The 20,473-nt window shown below is 38.3% G+C and overlaps 1 protein-coding gene across 17 annotated transcripts in view; it reads left to right on the top strand.

The window, feature by feature from the left end:
• Nucleotides 1-20,473, top strand: part of GRB10 (growth factor receptor bound protein 10) — a 138,614-nt gene that overhangs the window by 109,550 nt on the left and 8,591 nt on the right. For all 17 annotated transcript variants that reach the window (XM_087892349.1, XM_087892352.1, XM_034416411.3 and 14 more), the window contains 4 exons: nucleotides 8,204-8,281; nucleotides 9,130-9,246; nucleotides 11,162-11,228; nucleotides 15,087-15,174. In XM_087892349.1, coding sequence (XP_087748475.1) covers nucleotides 8,204-8,281; nucleotides 9,130-9,246; nucleotides 11,162-11,228; nucleotides 15,087-15,174 — 350 coding nt within the window. The remainder of the gene's footprint in view (nucleotides 1-8,203; nucleotides 8,282-9,129; nucleotides 9,247-11,161; nucleotides 11,229-15,086; nucleotides 15,175-20,473) is intronic.

Consider the following 20,473-nt stretch of genomic DNA (forward strand, 5'->3'; position numbering starts at 1 on the left):
CATTCCTGGTGTCTTATTTTCTTGAAAAAAGAGGGTTATTTCTGTCTTCAGTTTTTGTGTAAATTCATTTTCATTTAATATCTCTGTTCTCATCATCCATCTCCTTCTATTTTTCCCCTCTTCCTTTAATACTGCCAAAACTGGATTATGATCCGCCCAGTCATTCGGTAAAATTCTAATTTCTGCTATCTGGGAGTTAAGTTCCTGTGACATCCAGATCACATCCAATCTGGACCACGATTTATGTCTAGAAGAGTAATAAGTAAATTGCTCCACATTCAAATTATAATCACGCCAGGTATCTTTCAATCCTAATTCGTCTCTCATTTCCTTACAGATGGCTGGTAAAATCCTCTTGTCTTGTCCTTTATTTCCTTTTTTGGTGTTGTCTCCTGTTTTATGATCTTGTGTCCTGTTAATAATTGCATTAAAGTCACCCATGAGACATACTTGCTCGTATTCCATTTCTCTAATTTCTCTTCGTATTCTTCAGAAGAATAAGCTTTGTTTAGTGTTAGGGGCACTAAAAGGAATCTGCCTCGATTCCTTTTTTCACATATATTGCCACACCCCTTTTATTTTTCTCCGCTAGTGACACAAACAGTTTGCCAAATTTACTAAATTCTAAGCAATTTGCCTCATCTTCTTTTATGTGAACCTCCTGTAAACAAATTATATCTGGGTTCTGTTTTGCCAATTTTGATAGGATTATCTTTCTTTTTTTGTGGTCATTCAAGCCATTGACATTTAAGGATAAGATTTTTAGGCCATCCATTTCTTATGTTGTGTCCGGGTTCTAGTTCTTATTTGTCTTTAGCGTTACTGCTCTTACTGGTCTGGTCTTCTTTCCTTGTCCTTCTGCTTCTTCTTTTTTCTTCTCCTCCTCTATATCTTCTTTTGTAATTTGCTCTTGTGAGGTTTCTTCTTCCGTGTTTACCATATCGATCTCTTCTTTACTAATCTGTTCTTCTTCCCCTCCTCTTAGTTGATCTAGGAAGTCTTGTGCTTCGGATAAGCTATCGATTTTAACTTTTCTTCCTTGCCATGATACTATCATCCCCTCTGGCAGGATCCATCGAAATATAACATTCCTTCTGTTCAAGTGGCTTGCCAGAAACCTATAGTTTTTCTTCCCTTCCCTCACCCTTCTAGGTATCTGTTTCAGGATATTCACCTCCTTTCCTTGGAATTCAATCTTTTCTTCTCTCGCTATATTAAGGAGAATATCCCTCACTTTCTTCCTGGCGAACTTCACATGGACCTCCCTGGGGAGTCTGTTTCTTCTTACATAGTTCGTTTGAACCCTGTAGACCTCATAAAGTTCTTTAATAATATCTTGTTTGTCCTGTTGAAGGACATCTGCTATCAACCCGGCTATTTTATCGCTTAAGTCCTCTTCTCTTCACAGATGTTTTGGAGGCGAAGGTAGTATGAAGCCTTATCCATTTCCAGCTGTAACAGAGACTCTTCAATTCCTTTGTTTTGTATCGCATAAGTTCGGTCCACCATGTCTAGTTTTTTCTCGCTTTGTTCCATCCTTTGTTCTACATTTTGAATTCTTCTCTCATTATTCGCGATAGAGGCTTGAATCTCGGTCATTTTTGCATCCAAAACATGAATATCTCTTTTTAATTCAGAGTGGCTATTTAACAATTTCTCCTGCATTGCTAACATGGTCTCTTGAATCAGGAATAGAGAAGATTGTACTGTTTGAAGAGTTGGAGTTGGTGGTGGTTTATCTGACTTTTGTATACCTTCTAAGGGTTTCTGGATTACCGGGGACAGTGTTGTTAGAGTAGGGTTAGATGGAGCTTTTTTGACAGATTTCAAGATTGTCGAAGTCATTGTTGCCATTTCTTTCAGCGTTATCTTTTGTTCTTTTATGATTTTCTCAATATTTTTCCAAATGATCATTCAATAATTTTGCCCCTATTTGCTCTATCAATTCCTCTTCTTAAATCTATTAAGAGATTTGCTATCTTAATTAATTAGGATCAATTCCTCAATTCATCAAAATATCTTCCTTAAATCAAATCTTATAAATATTGTAATTATTATATAGCTAAATTCAGATCTTAATATAAGAGATAATATAAGTAAATTAATAAATGCTGCAAATGATTCTTGTATGTCAATATTCCAAACTTGATATATGAAGTTAATATAAATAAATTAATAAATATTGTCTATAGAAATAAGTAGTCTATAATAAATAAATGTAGATAAATATAACTAGATAGGTATGAATTTAAATAACTATATATATAAATATGAATATAATAGATGTGATTATATAATTAATTCATTAATTTTATATCCGAGTCCTTATATATAAATATGTAAATATATAAATATACTTAATAGCAGCAAGATAAGATCAGCGTTTGAATTCTATACTCTATATTCCTTAACCATTTATAATTAATTCTACTATTGTTCAGGAGATAATCAAAGTTCCAATATTAGAGATCCAATTAATCAGTTAATCAGTTAATCAAAAGACGTGGAAAATGGAAATCAGAATGTCACCAATTATATATATCTTTAGTTGTACATGAGTGATGTCAGCCAAATCATAAATCTTCTCTCCGCTCTTCACCTGCTCCCAATACGTTCCGGCAGTTCTCTATGGTGGATCCTGCTGCTAGATCGTCCTCTTGTCAATCTTCTGCTAACTCCCTCCTTCGGCTCAATGATGGCTGCACTTCCTGTTTCTCTACGGTACTCACAAGAATAAAAGTTCAGAAGATCAGAAGCTCAGTCCCTTGTTTATTTTTCGCTCCGCTTTTAATCACAGCGCCAGCCGCATCAACACTCGTCTTCCTCTCCCTCTCGCCACGACCTCCAGAGATCTTTATACAAGTAAAACTATTCCCCGTGTATTCCTGGTCGGCTTGCCGGGTCTCCGCCAATACGATCCGCTTCCACTCTCCGTCGCCGCCTCACACCATTGAGCACTCCTCACCCGACTCCGCCGACCTGTCTCTCCACGCCAAACGCCTCAAAGTATGGAAAAGTGGTATCCAATCTGGTACGGCACCTCAGATCTTCCTCTTAGCTCCCGTCTTTTTTGCTGGCTATTGCGGCTTCAGGCCAGCCATCAGATGGCCGGCTCACCGCGTTGGCTCGACAGAGCTGCCGGGTCCAGCGGGGGGTAGTTGCACCCCACACTCTCGCTCGCCTGGCTCTCTCTCTTGTCCGCAGGTCTCTCCGGGACCTGCGCCCCTAAAGGGTCCCCAAAACGCGGTAATAAGGGGTGTAGGGGAGCAGCGATCGCTCACCCAACACCCTGTCGCCTCAAGTCGCCAACCGGAAGTCCTGTTTGTGACAATTTGATGTGGGTCTCTTGTAAACATGTTATATCCGTTTTGGCTTTAACTATCTTGGATAAAATGCGTTTTCTTTTTGTCGCGGCATTAAGACCATTAACATTTACTGTCAGTAATCTCACTCCTTGATTCATTTCTATCTGTTTGCCCCTTTAATCTTAGCTGCTAAGCGAGTCTCTATCCCATATTCTTCCATTCCCCCTTCTTCCCCCATCCTCCCATTTCTTTTCCCCTTTCCGCAATCTGCTTGTGCTCCTCTCTCCTTTCTCCACTCCTCTTTCTGATCTTTCTGACTCTCTTTGACTACTTCTTTGTCTCTTTCACTTTCGCCAGGTCCGAAATAAGTCTCACAAAAATCTTGTGCATCGTATATACTCTCAATTTTAATTTTCCGCTCTTGCCATGTCACTAAGAGTCCTTCAGGAAGTAACCATCGATACGGTGCATTATGTTTTCTCAATTGTGAGGTTATAAATTGGTAATTATGTCTCTGCTCTCTCACTCTTCTAGGGATCTGTTTTAGAATTGTGATCTGCTGTCCTTTATATGTAACACTCTGATCCCTGGCCTTGTGGAGAGTTTCGTCTCTTAAAGTCTTTTTGGTTAGCCTCACATGTACTTCTCTAGGCAAGTTGTGACGTCTCGCATAATTGGTGTATACACGGTATGCTTCGTCTATATCACCACGTACTTTCTCTTTTCTCCTCCCCACTACTTCTGCAATTACTTCTCCCACAATTTCATCCAGCTGTTCTTCTTTGTCCTCAACCACATTTTGGAGACGTAGGAAAAAGGTGGATTTCTCCATCTCTAAGAAGACTATTTCATCCTCAATTTCCCCCACCGCTTGCGCATACTTCTTTTCACACTTGTCGATTTGGATTTCAACTCTTTCGGAGGTTTTTTCCACCTCTATCAATCATTCTTCATGTTCCAAGATGGTTGTTTTCAGTTCTCCCAAAGTCTCCTTTATTTGTATAATTTCTCCTCTTAGTCCACTCATCTCAGTTTTCAGGTCATCAAAACTTTTAGCAATTGATTCTTGATTTTTTTCCATGATTTCTTGGATATTTTGAAACATCGCCTGCATGCCTTGCATAGTAATTGGCTTCTCTGCTGATGGTAAATTTTCAGATGATTTTCTTAATCCTGGAGGAGTGGTTATCGGGGAGGATGCCACTGTAGAGGCTATATGTTTCTTGGTTACTTTCGTGGATGTGACTGTGGTGGACATATTGGCTAAGCAAAAGAGATCTTCCCAACTTATCATACACAATTATTATTTCGTCTATTTAACTTAACACCCCCTTTGAATAAGCTCTTACTGTTCTTAATCTCAATCCTATATAATTCTAAATCAAATCTAGTTTATCTTATCTATCTGGATTTAATATACGGTCTAAGCATAAATATATATATATTGATAGTCAATCAATTAATCCACAATCCTTATAAGCAATTAGTAAACAGTTATAAACAATTAAATATTAAGGATGTTAGACAAACAAATATAAATCGTCAATTGATTCTTTAGGGGGGTATTAATCACCAATATCAAATTAATTAATGTAATTCATCAGAGTTCATCAGAATAATTAAATTAAACCGGAAAGGGCTCACTGTTAAAGCTCCTGGGAGGAGGGGGGATCAGGAGAAGTTTTACCCCCTATTCATCCTCCACTTCTTGTAGTTGGTAGATCCAGGCTTATTATTCTTTAGCCCACTATAATTCAGTAGTCTAATTGAGTCTTACTTCCGTTTCTTTCGATTCCACAGCAGCAAGATAGTCACAAAGTTGGTAAATAAAAGCTTCTTTCACTTGTAGTTTAAGCTGCCGCTATTTTCTCCGGTCGCTATACAATCCCTTTAATCTTCAAATCGCTCTCCTTCTTCCTCTTTATCCGTTCTGTTTTGCCTTGTCTCCCCGAGCCGGTCAAAACCGCAGCGTCATTGGCTTCGGGGCCGCTGTTTCGCGGCCTTCTTCCTGTCCTCCGGATCCTCGGAGCTCACACTTCGTTGTGGGGAGTGGGTCGCACTCCCCCCTCTCACCTCCGAAGAAAAGCCCCTCTGCTCTCTCAACCTCTCTGGGGCTGAGAACGGCAAAGAAAAACGCCGCGGAGGTCTGGAAATTCAGTCGGTCCTGCGGAGCTAACGCAGCGCCGATCCTTTCGCCCTGACTGCTGCACCGGAAGTCCTCCTGTTGTGTGATTTTGTTGTTAGCACATTTCAACTATGTAATGAACAAAGTATTTACTACAAATATTTCATTCATTCAGATCTAGGATGTCTTATTTTTGTGTCCGCTTTATTTTTTTTTGAGCAGTGTATAATCATGAAGGAGAGATAGCATTTGACAAGAATTAGACTGCAGGCCTGATTAATAAAGGAAAGAAAAAGAACAATGAATGTTTGGATGAAAGAGCAATTTTAGTGTTTCAGACTATTACAGGTAGTTCTTGCATGCGAGTGCCTTGTTCAAAATTACAGTTATGTTGAAAAAGTAACCTTATAACTAATGCTTGCATTCGTGACATTTGCAAGTTGTAGTCATTGCAGCCAGGCAATGTTCTCTCCTGACAGGTTGTTTATCCCCCCCCCCCCACTTTGCAGAGCAAAAAGATTGGAGAGGAAGGTATTTCAAGAGAGCAGTAGGCACATTATGGAGGATACATATCAAAAGAAATGTGGTGATGTGCTACAAGAACAGCCAGTATATTCCCCAATGTATACCTGCTTACTCTCTCATAATTCCTTCCTTTGTAGCCTCCACAGTGCAAGGAAGGAGGAGAAAAAAACAGTTCAGGCACAAGAGAGATTGGCTACAAAAATTGCTTATCTTTTTTCCCCCTCCCTTCCTCACAGAGTGGAGAGATTACCCTCATGTAAACCCTTCCTACCGAATGAATGAATTAGTTTAGTTTAGTTTATTGTCATTGCACATGACAATATTTGCACATTGCAAATTAAATGCTGTCTTCAGTGTACATTATAACTATAAAAATAAAAACACAAACATAAATCCTTTATATTCTATATAATTGAAATTGAAAACCTGATATTGCACTATACCGTAGAATTCAATATGGTTATTGTCCTGGGATAGAAGCTGTTTTTCAGCCTATTTGTCCTTGTTTTTATTATCCTGTACCCTCTGCCTGATGGTAATAGTTCCAGAAAAGGGTGCCCAGGATGAGATGGATCTTTAAGAATGTTTTGAATTTAAAGGTTAACAATGAGGGAATGTAATTCCCATTATTAATTATCCCAGCACCCAATTTTGTCAGTTTTAAACTAGAATACATATTCCAGCTCATTGTCTGTAGAGATTATCAGTCCTCCAGGTCATCCCAAGGATGATTTTTTTTAGGAGGCAACTGGACTTTCTTGTTTTTTCTTTTGAAGATGTTTTCCTTCTCATCCAAGAAGCTTCTTCAGCTCTGACAGGACAGTGGGGAATGGAAGGATTTATATTCCTTGCAGACAGCTGGTAATCTGCATCCTTCAGGGTCATCTGAGTAGTGCTCCTGGTTCAGGTGACCCTGAAGACACAGATAAACCTCCAAGTGCTTCAACGACACTCTAAAAGGATGCAGATTACCAGCTGTCTATAAGAAATATAAATCCTTCCTGAAGCTGAAGAAGCTTCTTGGATGAGAAGCGAAACGACTTCAAAAGAAAAAACAAGGAAGTCCAGTAGCCTCCTGAAAAAAGCACCTTTGGCACATTCCAGCTCTCTGTTTTCCCACTTAGCAACTACTTCATTTAGCAACAAAGTTTCTGGCTCCAGTTGTAGTCATTAAATGAGGATTATCTGTATTGCTCTGGATTGGATAAATAATAAAAGTAATAGCCATTTCTTGAGAATGGTATGAAGAATAGCAGAGTTGGAAGGAGCTTGGAGATCATTTAGTTCAGGGGTGTCAAACTCGATTTCATTGAGGGCCGCATCAGGGTTGTGTTTGACCTCTGGGGTGGTGTCAGGGTGTGGGTGACATCACTCATGCCAGGTGAGACTCCTATGGTTGCCTGAGCACTTTGCCAGCAAAAATGAGCTCCCGAGCTCCATTTTTGGCTGGGGCAGTCTCCTGCAGTGAAAACAGATCTTGGGAGGGCTGCATGCCCTCGGGAGCTCCATTTTTACTGGCAGAGGCACTGTGGGCCAGTCCTTTGTTGTTTCCAGGGCAGTCCCGCAGGCCAGATCTAAACACCCCACAGGCCGGGTCTGGTCCCTAGGTCTTAAGTTTGACACCCCTGTTCTGCTCCACCCCCTGATTAAGCAGGAAACCATATACCATTCCAGATAAATGGCTATCCAATCCCTTCTTAAAAGCTTCCGCTGATAGAGCACCTACAGCTTCTCATGGCAAGCTGTTCAACTGATTGATTGATTTAATTCTGGGACTACAAATTGTTTTAACAAAAGAGAAGAGCTAGAAACAAAAGAGAATGATTGAGGATACCCTAGCATTTGAGTCTAATTGAATGGAGTCCTCTTTTTGTTGTTTAGTTATTATTTTTGGTTTTCGTGTCACACTGTTTAAGTTCAATAAATCTAATAAATAAATAAATCTAATAAATAAATCTAATAAATAAATAATAAATAAAGCAGGTTGTTTCTTCTATGCTATAATGATCTATGTATTCAGTAGTAAAATAGTGCACATTTCAATATGAATGTCCTATTTTGCTATCTCTGTAGAAATAGAGGGGTTATTCTTTTACTGCAGTTACCTTCTTCAGAAGAAACTGAAAACTGAACAGAATTCCTAAGCCAAAGTCTGTGATTTAAACCAAGCAAAAAAATAAAATAAAAATCACAATCTGAATAATAAAAAAAAAAAACAGATGATTTTTTTTCTCTCTCCACTTTTCAGTATGGGATGTTGCTATACCAAAATTACAGAATTCCACAACAGAGGAACAGTCTGCTTCCTCACTTTGCCACTCCTGCGGTAAGTTAATTTAAGTACAGAGATTATTTGTCTAATATGCAACCAGGAGTTCGAGTGGCTTTTTTTTATTGAATGATATAAAGTAGCTTTTAACTACCCAGTCCTGACATTCCCTACACCATTTTTCCTCAACTTTCAGAATGTCTGGATTTCAATTCCCAGTTTTCCCTAGCCAGCATGAAATTGAAGTTCACTCATCGTAACATTGCCAAGGTTGAGAAACACTCCCTACACTTTTATAGAGTCAGAATGATAATCATGTTACACTCCTAGTAATTTTTGTCATAAGGAAACCAAAGAAGTAAAAAAGAATATCACTAATCAGTAAAATGAAATAATATGCAAAGTGCACTAAAGGATGGGATTACAATGCAAATCCAATTTGCCTAACTACTGTTAATTATATACCAATAAATGAGATCGCTAGAAGTTGTACTCTGCTATTTATCTCAGAATTTTATTGTCTGTCTTGTCAGGGAGTGATTAGAACAGTTTAATTTCAGTGATTTTGGCTAGGGAATTTTGGGAGTTAAAAGTCCATATAACTAAGTTCTGAGGTTGAGAAACACTGTTCTATTTGTTGTCCTTTGGAATTTATTTTAAATTTAGTTGGAGGTCTGTTCTGAATTACATACCTCACCATAACGTGCTGTTGGAGCCATTGGGAACCATAGTTTTCATACCCATGGTTTAATGTCTGCTTGATTTATTTCATCAAGTTTTTCTTTGAATGAGTGATTGCAGTCATATTAGCAGATATTTTATATATTCTTCCCAGGTGTTATTTTTCTAGGATTTCAGTTTTTATTTTATTTTTATTTTAATTATCTTATTAAAAAATCTTTCAGAGAAGTGTTTCTGAAAATTCATTAGTAGCAATGGATTTTTCTGGACAAATAGGAAGAGTGATTGAAAATCCAGAAGAAGCACAGTGTGCAGCTTTGGAAGAAGGCCATGCATGGAGGGTAAGAGATTGCATTCTGCTTTGCCAATTAGCAAATCTTTTTCTGTAAATATTTATGCAAAACAATCACAAGTTAGAAGAGCACTTCATTATTTTTGTAATCTCTTGTATCTTGGATTGTAAGCAGTCCCAAGTCATGGGACTGCAAAATAGGTGGAGTTATCAGCTATGGAACAGGTGCTGTTATAGTCATGTTTTTAAAGGAATTTGAAATTTGACTGAAGAAAGACATTATTTACTATGTCACTGTTAATGGTTCTTCAAATGTCCCTTAGTAATGAGATGGTAATGACATTTCAGGGTGTGATTCCTCTGATGTGGGAATGTTTATTAGGAAAATCATTATAGTCATTTGGGTGGCATTTTACACATGTTAAGATGATGTTTCATGTTAAGAAGATGTATGAGGGCAAAGTCTACTATCTAAGGAAGAGATGTCAGGATATGCCTTCTTCATGCATTAATTGAATAAAGGGGCAATGGATATAGATGGGTACAGATATTTTTATCCTGTTCTTCGTGTTCATATTATACAGATGCTTTTCTCTTCAATCTACTTACCACATCTCCATTCTTAGATAGTGAATGTCTAATGTTCTGCTCCTTGGTTTTTTAATGAAACAATAGGCCAGGGGTGTCAAACTCGTGACCGTGGCTTGGATGCATCACGTGTTGGCCACACTCACCTCTGGTTTAGTGAAGGGGGAAAAAGTCACAATACATCACATGATGACAATGTGACAGCACAAGTTCGACACCCCTGCAATAGGTAGTTCTTCGGTATGGAAGAAAATTATTGTTATTGTCCTGACTTTTTATGTACTTATTTTTGATCAGCTCAACACAGAAATATACCTTAACTCCTTTTTCCTATTTTCCCTATAACAAAAATCTTATGAGGTGGGTTGTGTTGAGACAAAATGATTGGCCCAGGCAGACCTAGAACTGGTTTCTGGCCAGCACTTTTATCATTAAACCAAACTGATGCTTAATTAATTAATTAATATATAATCTTATATATCAACAAATTTATGTTATATATAAAATATGCCGTATTTTTCTGACTATAAGACGCTCTGGACTATAGCTTTTGGGGAGGAAAAAAATCTGCCTCTGCCTCTTTGCAATTTGCCTCCTTGCAGCAAAGAGCAAACCACCTGGTCAGCTTCATCACAGCCTGATTTAGCACGAGCAGCTGATTGGTGGTTGGATCTGCCTCCCGGAATACAGGCTATCAGCTGTTCCAGGCTGCGGGGATCACAACCCCCGCCACCTGGAACTGGCCAAAAATGGGGCACCCGAAGGCCAAAAATGGGGCACACGGAGGCCAAAAATGGGGGAACCGGTAGTGGTGATGGGCAGTGGCAATGCCTGCAGCTTGTAACAGCTGACAGGCGGTATTCCAGGAGGCAGATGCAACCGCCAATCAGTTGCTCATGCTAAATCAGACTGTGCTGAAGTTGACCAGGCTGTTTGCTGCAAGGAGGCAAATTGCGCAGAGGCAGAGGCCAAAGGGTGGAGCTGGTGGTTGGGTGGGGCTTTGGCAACATTCGCTGTATAAGATACACAAACATTTCCACCCACTTTGGGGGGGGGGGAGTGCGTCTTGTACACTGAAAAATATGGTATATTAGATTGCCTCTATACACTATTTTTCCTGTAAATAATTGTAAAATCACCATTTTCACTATTCATAGCAATTGATATTCAAAATAATATTATTTGCTTTCCATGAATTAGTTTTATCCTGCCTTTCTACCAGAGAGCTCAGGATGTTGTTTGTGGTCCACATCCCACTCCAGTGAGCTTCATAAGTTTGCATCTGGATTTCTTTTTTCTCGGGAACGAGTTCAGACTTTTTGCTTTTTGCTCTATACAGCTGCTAATGCTTAATAATTCTATGCTTTGTTCTGCAGAAACGTAGCACAAGAATGAACACTTTGGGGAATCAAAGTCCACTTCATCCTTCCTTGCTGAGCACAAGTAAGAAGAATAGCAACTGCTAAGTTTAGTCTTTTTCTTTCAATGTGAAAGTTGAGTCACTGCATTTTGATTTCACATTTAACTTGACTCAAACCAGTTCTATTGGTATTGTTCTATTTAAGCGGGATCATCTTTCTTATTTGCCTCCTCTCCCCCTCAAAAAGAGGTAATTCACAGCAGGCAATGTTCGAGTTTTAGGTTCTTTACATTGTAGACCTAGGAATCACTTTTTAAACATAGGGAATACAGACCCATCAAAATCAACTGACTTTTAAGTAATTTAATGTAAATTACACTGTGTGTACAATTATTAGGCAAATTGTATTTTGGAGGATTAATTTTATTATTGAACAACTACAGTGCTCTCGGTCAATCCAAAATGTTAATAAACCTCAAACCTTTAAGAAAGTAAAAGTGAGGTTTTGGCTTTCTTAGGAGAATATCTATGTGTGCACAATTATTGAGCAAATAATATGTGGGAAATTATTATGCAACTAAATGAAAAATGAAAATTTGCCCATCACACTTGTTTATTTGCATCTATTAAAGTGAGAATAATGAACAAACAAAATTTACAAATAAACATTTCTGACATTTGAAAAAAAAAATCAGTGACCAATGTAGCCCTCTTTCTTTTCAATAACAATCAAAAGCCTTACATTCATGGACTCTTGTCAGTTTCTTGATCTGTTGATATCAACCTTTTATGCAGCAGCAACCACAGCCTCCCAGACACTATTCAGAGAGGTGTACTGTTTTCCTTCACCATAAATCTCCTGTTTAAGAAGGGCCCACAAGTTCTCAATAGGGTGTAGGTCAGGTGAGGAAGAGGACCTTGTCATTTTTCTTTCATCTTTAAGGTCTTTACTGGCTAGTCACACAATGGAGTACTTTGATGCATATGATGGAGCATTGTCCTGCATAAAAATCATGGTCTTCTTGAAAGATGCAGACTTTTTCCAGTATCACTGCTTGGAGAAAGTGTCTTCTAAAAACTGGCAGTAGGTTTGAGACTTGATTTTGAATCCATCTTCAACCTGAAAAAGTTCAATAAGCTGATTTTTAATATACCAGCCCATACCAGTATCTCCACTTGCTAGCATCTGCATCTAAGTGGAGCTCTGCACCTTACTGATCCAGTCACAGGCCTATCCATCTGGTCCATCATCAGTCCATAACACCTTTTAAAAATTTGTCTTCAGATATTTCTTGGCCCAGTCTTGCCATTTCAACTTATATGTCTTCTTCAGTGGTAGTCGGGTTTCAGCCTTCCTCACCTTGGCCATCTCTCTGAGCAGTGAACACCTTGTTCTTCTGGGTATTCCAGGTAGGTTGCAGTCTGGAATATGACAGCACTGGAGGATAATGGGTTCTTGGTAGCTTCATGTTTGATTCTTTTCAAATCTTTGGCAGTTAAGGTGCATCTTTTTTTTCTCAACACGTTTCTTGCAACAAAACATTTGCTGTTTCTGTGATCACACCCCAATATTTTAGCAATTTCAAGAGTGCTGCATCCCTCTGAAAGACTTTACAATTTTTGACTTTTCAGAGTCAGTTAAATGGCCCATTTTGCCTGAGGAAAAGAAGCTGCCTGTGTTGATCTCCTTAGGCCACACCCTCCCTCCTTCACATCACTGATATGCTTATATACACTAAGCATTCAAGTTTATATAGCTTGAAGATGGAAAATATGGATTAAAATGATATGGTCAAAATACTCCCTTGCCTAATAATTGTGCATACAGTGTACTTAATTTTCAATGTGTGTGGCAGGTTCTAGACAGTCTTCACTAACCTTAAAAATGCTAAGCAGGAGGTTGGATAATAGACACTACAAAATCTAAGGATAACAAGCTAGACTAAGAAGTTGAAACATCTGGAAAAAGGTAGTGACCAACTATTTCAACATTATTGTTAAGACTACATAGATAGGGCAAGGAACTCACCAGGAGTTGAAGAAGTCTTTGTATTTTAACTGGCTGTCAGTAAATTTACTTTACACCTGACTAATCCCTGAGCCCATGAATCGGTAGTAAACATGGTAGTATGGTAAATCCCTGAGTTAAGAATACCCCAGTGTAAGTTTGACCCATAATTAAGAATATCTATTGTGGCAAAATTTGAGTTAAAAACACAATTTACTTATGCAATATTGTATAATTAAACTGTTCTGGATTACAAATTCAGTTTAATGACAGATCTTGGAAAGAGAACTCGTTCTTAAACTGGGAACTACTTGTACAGTACAACTTTTAGGGGTTTGAGTCCTGGTTGGGTTGATTACTAAACAGGTTTTATTCTGTTTAATAACATATAGTACTATATATTGTGTGTTTGTGTGTGTGTGTGTGTGTGTGTGTGTGTGTGTGTATAATCTTAATGGTTCTTAAAATGTTAAGGTCATGGACATAAAAAAATGAAGGAATTCAGGTTGGCTTATGGTTATGTACTATGAAGAAAAATGTTACTTCATTAAAAAAAACCTTTTACATAGAGACATTTATAAGAACCTGTTGTATCTGATATCCATAATTTACATAATTATTTGTTCTGCTGAAATTTGTACTTTCTGGCTTATGTTTTTTAGCTTGATCAGATTCAACAGATCCGGATTCAGAAACCTTCCTTACATGGAAGTATTTCTGAATTTATTTCACGTCATTTTAGAGAAGCTTGTGTTATATCCCATCTTTATTACCGTGGTGAGACCAGCAGATGGACTAGATAAATAAATAAAACAAATCATTGGAGATGTGCAAGACTCCATTTATATTAAAGAAAATTAATATAAATAAATACAAAAATTGAAATTGAAATTTCAGACTAAATGTTTTTAGTCTGTGGCATGTCATCTGTATTTGCAAAGTTTGAGTTGGTCAGCCATATGAATTCCTTAAATACATACATTTTTGATACTTAAAAAAAGATGCATAGTACTTCTAAAAGTATAAAACAGAGCAGGGCAGAAGGATATAACAAGAACATGCTTAGGTAGGAGATGGGATTAAAAATGTTATGTGATTCTCATATCTGTGTATCTATCAATCAAATTTATATAATCACCATCTCACAAAGTAACTCTGGGGAGTTCATAATAGTTAAAAAATTGTTATGTAATAGAAAATCTATATATATATATACACACACACACACACACACACACACACACCGTGTTTCCCCAAAAATAAGACCCTGTCTTATATTTTTTTGAACCCTGAAATAAGCGCTTGGCCTTTTTGCCATGCGCTCAAAAGCCCGATTAGGCTTATTATCAGGGGATGTCTTATTTTGGGGAAAATGGTATATATACAGACACACACACACACACACACACACACACACACACACGTGTGTGTGTGTGTGCACGCACGTGTGTGTGTGTGCAAGTGTGTTAGAGATACATTTCAATGCAATTCAATGCAAATTACATTTTCACAAGTCATTTGTGGCTTGGCAGCAAGGTAACTAGAGGACTGCTTTTCCTATACAGAAAACTTCCAAGAACTTACTGTCCATAATCATCTGCTAATGGCATCTGAGCCCATGATGCCAGAGGGTCTAGGGTTCAAAAGGTTTGTTTTTGAGTTACCGTGCCTCACATTAGAGAATACTCCCTCTAAAGTTAAATGAACAGCTTCATTTTTCAGAACCAACTTTTGAACCTTGTATTACTGTATCGTGATATTATTTTTTATTTTATTTTCTTAATACTATATTTTTGTTTGTTCTGCTTTTACAGTATAAACCACCAGAAATCATAGTTTGAATTATTGCAGTTAGGAACATAATAAACAAAGATAAAGCATGTACTGCAATATACATATTTTAATACATTAGCTGTAACCATTTTTTCATCAGTTATTCATAGGACACAACACTGGTTTCATGGCAGGATCTCAAGAGAAGAATCACACAGGATCATTAAACAACAGGGTCTTGTGGATGGGTATGTATTTTTTAATTGTGTACTATTTATTTATTTTATTTTATTTTATTTTTATTTTTATTTTATTTTTCAATTTATATACCGCCCTTCTCCCTGAGGACTCAGGGCGGTGCACAGCCAGAATTAAAAACATGAAATACAAATATTAAAAACAATTAAAATCTATATAAATTTGGCCCAAAATTTAAAAAAACACAAACCAATTAAACATTTAAAAATTAAAAAAAAAAAATTTTCCTAAGCCAGCCCGGCTTGCTGGAAAAAGTGGGTTTTAAGGGCACAGCGGAAGGCACTGAGGTCTTGGATTCTCCTTATCTCTGGGGGCAGCTGATTCCAGAGGGTAGGTGCCCCCACAGAGAAGGCTCTCCCCCTGGGGGTCACCAGCCTACATTGTTTGGCTGATGGCACCCTGAGGAGGCCCTCTCTGTGGGAGCGCACGGGTGGCTGGGAGGTCGTCGGTAGCAGCAGGCGGTCTCGAAGATAGCTAGGCCCTATTATTCTATGGTCTATAAATTCTGATAGGAGCCCCAAAATGAGTGAGCATTTCAAGGTGAGCATTTACATAATGCTCACCTTGAGATGCCTATAGGATAAGTCTTTGGAAAAACAAATAGTAATAACTGTCCTTTGCTAATTCAGATCTTCTATACCACAGTTTTCAAGAAACAAGGCCCTTTGCATGAACCATGTGCTTGCTTATTTAGTTGTAATACTCCAAAATTGGCAGGGTTAAATCCAGGAAGCCCTCTCTGGCACTCGCTCAACAGCTGTCTAACAACTTCGACATCAACACACAGTGGAAAACCAAATGGACTGCTGAATGCCCAGATATAGGCAGTTATGTAGATGACCCTACACAAAAGGTGGCAAGTTTTGACCTTCCTTGACAGCATTGGTCAACTCTGAACAGCATCCGTACCCAACATGGTGTCTGTCAGGACTCATTGTTTAGGTGGGGTCTTGTCTCTACCCCTCAGTGTAATTATGGTGTTCCTTCACAAAATATCCGCCAAATTGTGTCTGATTGTCCATCGAATTTACACCGGCCCAATGCTGATTTTTTATTTATTTATTTTATTTTATTTCTATACCGCCCTTCTCTAGCGGGACTCAGGGCGGTGTACAGCCGAGATAAAACATAGCATATAAAATTTAAAAACAGTTTAAAAAACAATTAAATAATTTCGGCCCAAAATTTAAAACAACCCAATTAAAACCGAATTCAATTAAAACTGAGAGGATGGGATCAAGCCAGCCTGGCTAGATGGAATAAGTGTGTTTTCAGGACCCGACGAAAAGTCCGGAAGTCTGATATCATGCGTATCTCAGGGGGTAGGTCATTCCAGAGGGCAGGTGCTGCCACAGAGAAGGCTGTCCCCCTGGGGGTCGCCAGCTGGCACTGTCTGGCCAACGGCACCCTGAGAAGGCTTCTTTGTGCGAGCGAACTGGTTGGTGGGAGGCTATTGGTGGCAGAAGGCGGTCTCGCAGATACCCCGGCCCTAAGCCATGGAGCGCTTTAAAGGTGGTCACCAACACCTTGAAGCGCACCCGGAAGACCACAGGAAGCCAGTGCAGCTTGTGCAGGAGAGGTGTCATATGTGAGCGCACTGAGGTCGACCGCTGCCCCTCTGTCAACACAGATTGCGACCGGTCAGAGAGATAGGAGGAGAACCACCGCAAAACGGTGCCCCCCACCCCCAGCCCCTTCAACCGGTGCAACATGATACCATGGTCAATGGTATCAAAAGCCGCTGAGAGATCTAACAGGACCAGGATAGAGGAACAATCCCTATCCCGAGCCCTCCAGAGATCATCCACCAACGTGACCAATGCTGTTTCTTTTTTATTTTTTTTTAATTAAATTTTATTAACATAAACAAATGTAAAACACAAATACATGTAAACACTTATACATTAACAAAAAGTCAATCGACTAACTTCTAGAAAACCTTCGCATCGGTGATTAATGTCCATTTAACCAATTTTCCTTAATCATACTATTTACAAATTTACTTGCTTATACCTTAATACATTCATTGAAGTTCAGCAGTATCTTTCTACAATCATATTAACCATTTATTTATACAATCCTATGGCTCATCTCATGAATCTATTTCTACAATTCTTGAGTTATGTTCTCCTAATGTCCTATGTTGTTGGCCCTATCCTTCTTTCTAACCATGTGTACCATTTTTGCCAAACTAAATAAAAGTCAGTGTTCTCTTTATCTTGGAGCTCTTTTGTGAGCCTATCCATCTCTGCGCATTCATTTATTTTTGTTATTATTTTTTCTTCTGTTGGTATTATCTCGAATTTCCAATTCTGAGCGTACACTATATGTGCCGCTGTCAATATGTGGATGGTAAGATATTTTATCTCCTTGGTACACTGTGGTGTAGTCATTCCAAATAGAAAGAGTTCTGGTTTCATTTCTACACTTTGCCTCGTTGTTTCTTCAACTATTCTCTTAATCTCTTGCCAGTAGCGTTGTGCCTTCCTGCAAGACCACCAGAGATGGTAATATGTCCCCATTTGTGTCTTGCACTTCCAACACATTGGTGATGTGTTTGGAAACATTTTAGCCAAACGTGCTGGAGGAAGGTGCCATCTATAAAATATCTTGTATAAATTTTCTTTGTATGGAATCGACAGTGTCATCTTATAATTTTCTGCCCATAGCTTGTCCCATCTGTCCAACTCTATATTGTGACCTATATTTCTTGCCCAGCTTACCATGTTTTCTTTCACCGTTTCCTCCTCTAATTTATACCTTATTAAATATCCATAAATTTTAGATATTATTTTCTCATCTGTCCTTTTAAAATTTTATCTAGTTCACTTGGTTGGCTTTGAAAATCATAATGTCTCCAGTCTGCTGTATATTTTGACTCAATTTGAAGGTATGGCCACCAATCAATCATAATGCCTCGTTTTTCCAGTTCTTGTCTCGTAAGTAGGTCTCCCTCACTACTCAACAATTCTTGATATTTCCGCATCTTTCCTATTTCTATAGTGTTTGGATAAATTAGCGCCTCCATAGGCGACAACCATCGTGGGATTTTACTGTAGTGTTGCCTTCTGATACCTTGCCACGTTTTATATAGTGCACCTCTTATTACATGTCTCTGGAAGTACGGATGTTGCTTGTCTGTGCCTTCCCACAGAAAGGCATGCCAACCTCGACTCAAATCAAATCCCTCTAAGTATAGCGTTCTCCTATTTGATAGATCTATCCATTCTCTGATCCAATTCAACGCCGCCGCCTTGTAATATAGCTCCCAGTCTGGTAGACCTAGGCCTCCCCTCTCCTTTGTGTCCTGTAAGCATCTTATTTTAATTCTAGCTTTCTTTCCTTGCCAGATGTATTTCATTATTGTCTTGTTGAGATCCTTAAAGAAATCTTTTCCCGGACCATTGGTATCACTTGGAAGAGATATAGGAGTCTTGGTAATATGTTCATCTTTACAGACGCTATTCTGCCAAGAAATGATAGTTGTACCTTATTCCATCTTTCCAAGTCTTTTCTAATTTGCTTCATCAATTTAGTGTAATTGTCCTCTCTAATAGTTGTTGCTTTTGTAGTAAGCCAGATTCCCAAATATTTTACTTTCTTCGCAATTTGCATTCCTAATTCTTCTTCTAATTTTTCCTCTTGTGTCGTTGTCATATTTTTGGTCAAGACTTTGGTTTTTTGTTTATTGATCTTAAGCCCCGCCACTTTGCCATACTCCTCTATCTTCTCCAATAATTTGACTCCCGCTACTTCCGGCTGATCCACTATGAAGACCACATCATCCGCGAAAGCCTGTAATTTATACTCCTCATTCCTTATCTTCAGTCCTTTTATTTCTTCTTCCTTTCTTACTTCCTTTAGAAGGACTTCCAGTGAGATTATAAACAGTAGAGGCGATATCATTTCAGAAAAAATGCTTATTTTTTCGGTCATATCTCCATTAATTATAATTCTCGCTGTCTGGGAAGAATATATTTTCTTAATCATTTTCAGGAATTTGTCGCCGAAATTCATAATCTGCAGTTGTGCTATAAGGAATTTCTAATTCAAATTGTCGAACGCCTTTTGCGCGTCGAGAAAGATTAGCGCTACCTGATTATTGATGTTTTGCTCGTAGTATTCCAGAACATTTATTATTGTCCTCATGTTGTTTTTTATTTGTCTCTTTGGGACAAAACCATTTTGGTCGGGGTGTATATAATTATGTATAATTGTTTTCAGCCTCTGTGCTATAATTGTCATGAATAGTTTATAATCTACATTTAACAGCGAGATGGGTCTATAATTTTGGACTTTAGTCGGATCCGTATCTTCTTTGGGGATGAGTGAGATAATTGTTTCGGCCCAAGATTTAGGTGTTTCTGCTTCCAGCAGTGCCTCATTGAGAACTTGTAGTAGTAGTTCGTCTATTGCAGACTGGCAGTTTTTATAAAATTCCGTTGGAATTCCATCCGGACCTGGGACTTTGTTGTTCTTCTGTTTCTTTCGGGCTTCCATCAACTCCATCATTGTTATTGGTTTACTCAGTATTTCTCTGTGGGATTCCTCTAATTTCTGGATATTTGCTTTTTGTAGGTATTCCATAATATCTTGGTCTTGAGTCTCTTTTTGTGTGTAGAGGTTTTGATAGAATTCCCTTACTATACGTTTTTTATCTAAATTCATACTATATAGTTGTCCTGTTTCATCCTGCAATTGGTATATTATTCTTTTTTCCCTCTCTTTCTTCAGTCTGTATGCCAGCCAGCGACCTGTTTTGTTTGCATATTCAAAGTATTTCTGCTTGGCCATTTTCATTTTCTGTGCGATTTCTGCTTGTGTAATTAAGTTCAACTCATGTTTAGTACGATTCAATTTTTCCCTTGTTGTTTTGTCGTCAGGCTGTTTCTGTAATTGTGACTCATATATGTTGAGTTCTTCCATTAATTTTTTCCTCTTTTGTTGTTTATCTTTATTTTTTTTGCTGTGTATGCTGTTGTGAGGCCTCTTATATAGGCCTTAGTAGTGTCCCACAGATTCTGTACTGAAGTCTGCTCCTTTGTGTTTATTTGATAAAATATTCTAAGTTCGTTCTCCATCATCTGCACATAATCTCTATCTTTTATTATTCCAGTGTCCATCATCCACCTCTTCTGCTTTCGCTGTCCTCTCCATGTTATTTTTATAGGATTATGGTCGGCCCATATATTTGGTATAATTTCGATGTCTTGTAGATCCTTCCTGAGGTCTGGCGTCATCCAGGCCATGTCAATCCGAGACCATGACTGGTGTGGATTTGAGTAGAAG

This window comes from Pantherophis guttatus, chromosome 4 (assembly GCF_059756535.1).
Source record: "Pantherophis guttatus breed Tessera chromosome 4, ASM5975653v1, whole genome shotgun sequence".
In the NCBI taxonomy this organism is placed as follows: domain Eukaryota; kingdom Metazoa; phylum Chordata; class Lepidosauria; order Squamata; family Colubridae; genus Pantherophis; species Pantherophis guttatus.